The sequence below is a fragment of the Gopherus flavomarginatus genome, chromosome 5 (genome assembly GCF_025201925.1).
Source record: "Gopherus flavomarginatus isolate rGopFla2 chromosome 5, rGopFla2.mat.asm, whole genome shotgun sequence".
NCBI classification, from domain to species: Eukaryota; Metazoa; Chordata; order Testudines; family Testudinidae; genus Gopherus; species Gopherus flavomarginatus.
Window position 1 is genome coordinate 113,443,841 of NC_066621.1, and position 2,623 is coordinate 113,446,463.

Below are 2,623 nucleotides of genomic sequence, written 5' to 3' on the forward strand. Positions count from 1 at the left end.
CCCCCCCCCCCGCCCACACACTTGAGGCTCCTTCCCTTCCCAGCCCATCCTCCCCCCCTCCCTCATCCAGCGGCGGCTCCAACTCCTCATTGGCCGCCCTTTGCTAAAGGAAGGATGACGCCTGGCAAACAATAGGCGCCTTTAGGTATAAATGCACCTCGGGCAGGCGGCGCCGCGATGCTCAGCGCTCCTGGGGGGCTGCAGGCTCAGCCCGGTGCCCTGGCCCTCGCCAGCGCCCCGCACGCGGGAAGATGCCCCGGGGGTTTCTGGTGAAGCGGAGCAGGAGGGCGGGCGGCTCCTACAGGGTGCGCCGCCACGAGAGGGACCTCCAGCAGCCTCTGCAGGTGCTCCCCGCCCAGGAGCCCCTGCTGGCCGGCCCACCCGTGTCCCCGCTCCCCAAAGCCGCCCCGGAGGAGGGGGAGCCGGTCGCCCCGCCGCCGAGCCCGGAGCCAGCTCCTGGGATAGCCACTTGCCGGCCAACTCCGCCCGAGGGACCGGCCGCCTGGGGCGCGGGGGGCTCCTGCAGCGCGGCGGGGCTGAGGAAGGCTTTCTTCGAGCGCTGCCTCAGCTCGCCCGCCTCCGCCGAGTCCTTCCCGCCCGCCGAGAGGCTCCTACTGCCGCCCCGCACGCCCCTCCCCGCGCCGGCCGGCCGGCTGGCCCAGGAGCCGCTCTGCCCGGTGCTGAAGCGGCCGCCCCGGGCCAAGGCGCCGGCCAAGAAGCCCAAGGCCCTGCGGAAGCTCAGCTTCGCCGACGAGGTGACCACGTCGCCAGTGCTGGGGCTGCGGATCAAGGCGGAAGGGCCGGAGGGCAGGGCCGGCCCCCCCGCGGGCGGGCGCACGCCGCTGGGCGAGTTCATCTGCCAGCTGTGCAAGGAGCAGTACGCGGACCCGCTGGCGCTGGCCCAGCACCGCTGCTCGCGCATCGTGCGCGTCGAGTACCGCTGCCCCGAGTGCCACAAGATCTTCAGCTGCCCGGCCAACCTGGCCTCGCACCGCCGCTGGCACAAGCCCCGCCCCGCCGCCGGCGCCGCCGGCCCGGGCGCCAAGAAGCCCTCGGGCGCCCCGTGCCCCTCTGAGGGGAAGGAGAACAGCAGCGAGCCGCGCCCCGCAGCCCCCGAGGGGCCGCGCCTGCCGCCGCCGCCGCCGGAGCAGGATCAGCACCCCAGCGCCGCGGACAGCTCCTGCTGCCGAGACCTGAAGCCCGCCGGCCAGAGCGCCCTGTGCGGGGCGGGCGGCGAGGGGCTGAAGGAGGCGGCCCCTCCGGGCCCGATCCCCGGCGTCAACGAGGTCTTCGTCTGCCCCTACTGCCACAAGGAGTTCCGCCGCCAGGCTTACCTGCGCAAGCACCTCAGCACCCACGAGGCGCCCCGGCCGGCCGCCTACAGCCCCCTGGAGCGGGGCCAGATCACCTTCCCCTGCCACCTGTGCGGGGCTCACTTCCCCTCGGCGGACATCAGGGACAAGCACCGGCTGTGGCACGCCGTGCGGGAGGAGCTGCTGCTGCCCATGGTGCAGCCCGAGAGCAGTGCCGCCGAAGGGGAGCAGCAGATCTTCTCCTGCAAGCACTGCCCTGCTACCTTCTTCAGCTCGCCGGGGCTCACCAGGCACATCAACAAGTGCCACCCCACGGAGAACAGGCAGGTCCTTCTGCTGCAGATGGCGGTCAGACCAGGCTGCTAATGAGTAAGAGGGCACGGGAAGGCACAGGCGCTGGCAGGGGAATCTCGTTCATAGGGACTGAACTGGCACCTCCCCGAGTCCCTCTAAAGTGGTGTTTGAAATGTCTAGTGCTCCCGGGGGGAGGGGTGTATTTGGTTGTAGTCTGCAGTATTAATGACTCTCCTATAGTTTAAATAGTTGATTTGATAGGATTCTTCAAAACCACCGGTGAGCTAAACGAATCCTATCCAAGCTGTAATTCCTATGGAAAGTCGCAGTGTGTGCATACATGTCTACAAAGGAAAAATCAGGAAGGGGCAGGGGAGAGGCTGCTAAGTGGCAGCGAACGAAAAGTCCCGTTGCCATCATGCCAAAAGTTTAAGAAGTCAACCACAAGTTGACTACGAATTATTCTTGCTGCCTTAATGGACTTAGACTGCAATGTATATTCTGTGAATCCAAGAAGTGAGAGAGAACTAGTGACAAGCGTCATATTTTCAGTAAAGTGGGGAGTTGGATCTAGGCGTGGCCCCCTTACCACTGAAAGTTAGTAACAGTATTTTGAAGAGCTCTTATATAATGCTTGAAAAGACGAAAATGATCCAAACATAAAAACCTCGGGCTGGCTGTGGGCTTTGGGGAGTGCTGGGGAAGCGCTACTGACAAACTGAAAGTCAATAATCTTCTGCAGTGTCTCTCCTAGGATAGAAGTACAGCCACATATCCTATTTAAAAAGAAGGGTATTATTTTTCATGAAAAAGGAGACTGGCTTAGTTAAACTGTTTTAATAAAAGCCCCAGCTCCACAACTTTAATAATTTATTGTTTTCTTCACTGTATCCTGTATTAAAGTACATAAAGTTAAGTGTTCATATTAAGTCAGTGTCAAGTCCTATATAACTAGCAATACTTATGAAGAATTAACTGTACTGTCTGCTGTTGGTTATTAAAATATGAATTGTTAA

The 2,623-nt window shown here is 61.8% G+C and overlaps 1 protein-coding gene across 1 annotated transcript; it reads left to right on the forward strand.

Annotated features, from left to right (window-relative positions):
* The first annotated feature begins 210 nt into the window (after positions 1 to 210).
* On the forward strand, positions 211 to 2,623 carry INSM2 (INSM transcriptional repressor 2). Its single transcript, XM_050953919.1, has one exon. The coding sequence runs from the start codon at positions 252 to 254 to the stop codon at positions 1,677 to 1,679; it is 1,428 nt and encodes a 475-aa protein (XP_050809876.1). The 5' UTR covers positions 211 to 251; the 3' UTR covers positions 1,680 to 2,623.

Bases quoted from the DNA above. Each gene is read 5' to 3' on its own strand.
- INSM2 (XM_050953919.1), top strand. From the start codon at position 252: ATGCCCCGGGGGTTTCTGGTGAAGCGGAGCAGGAGGGCGGGCGGCTCC.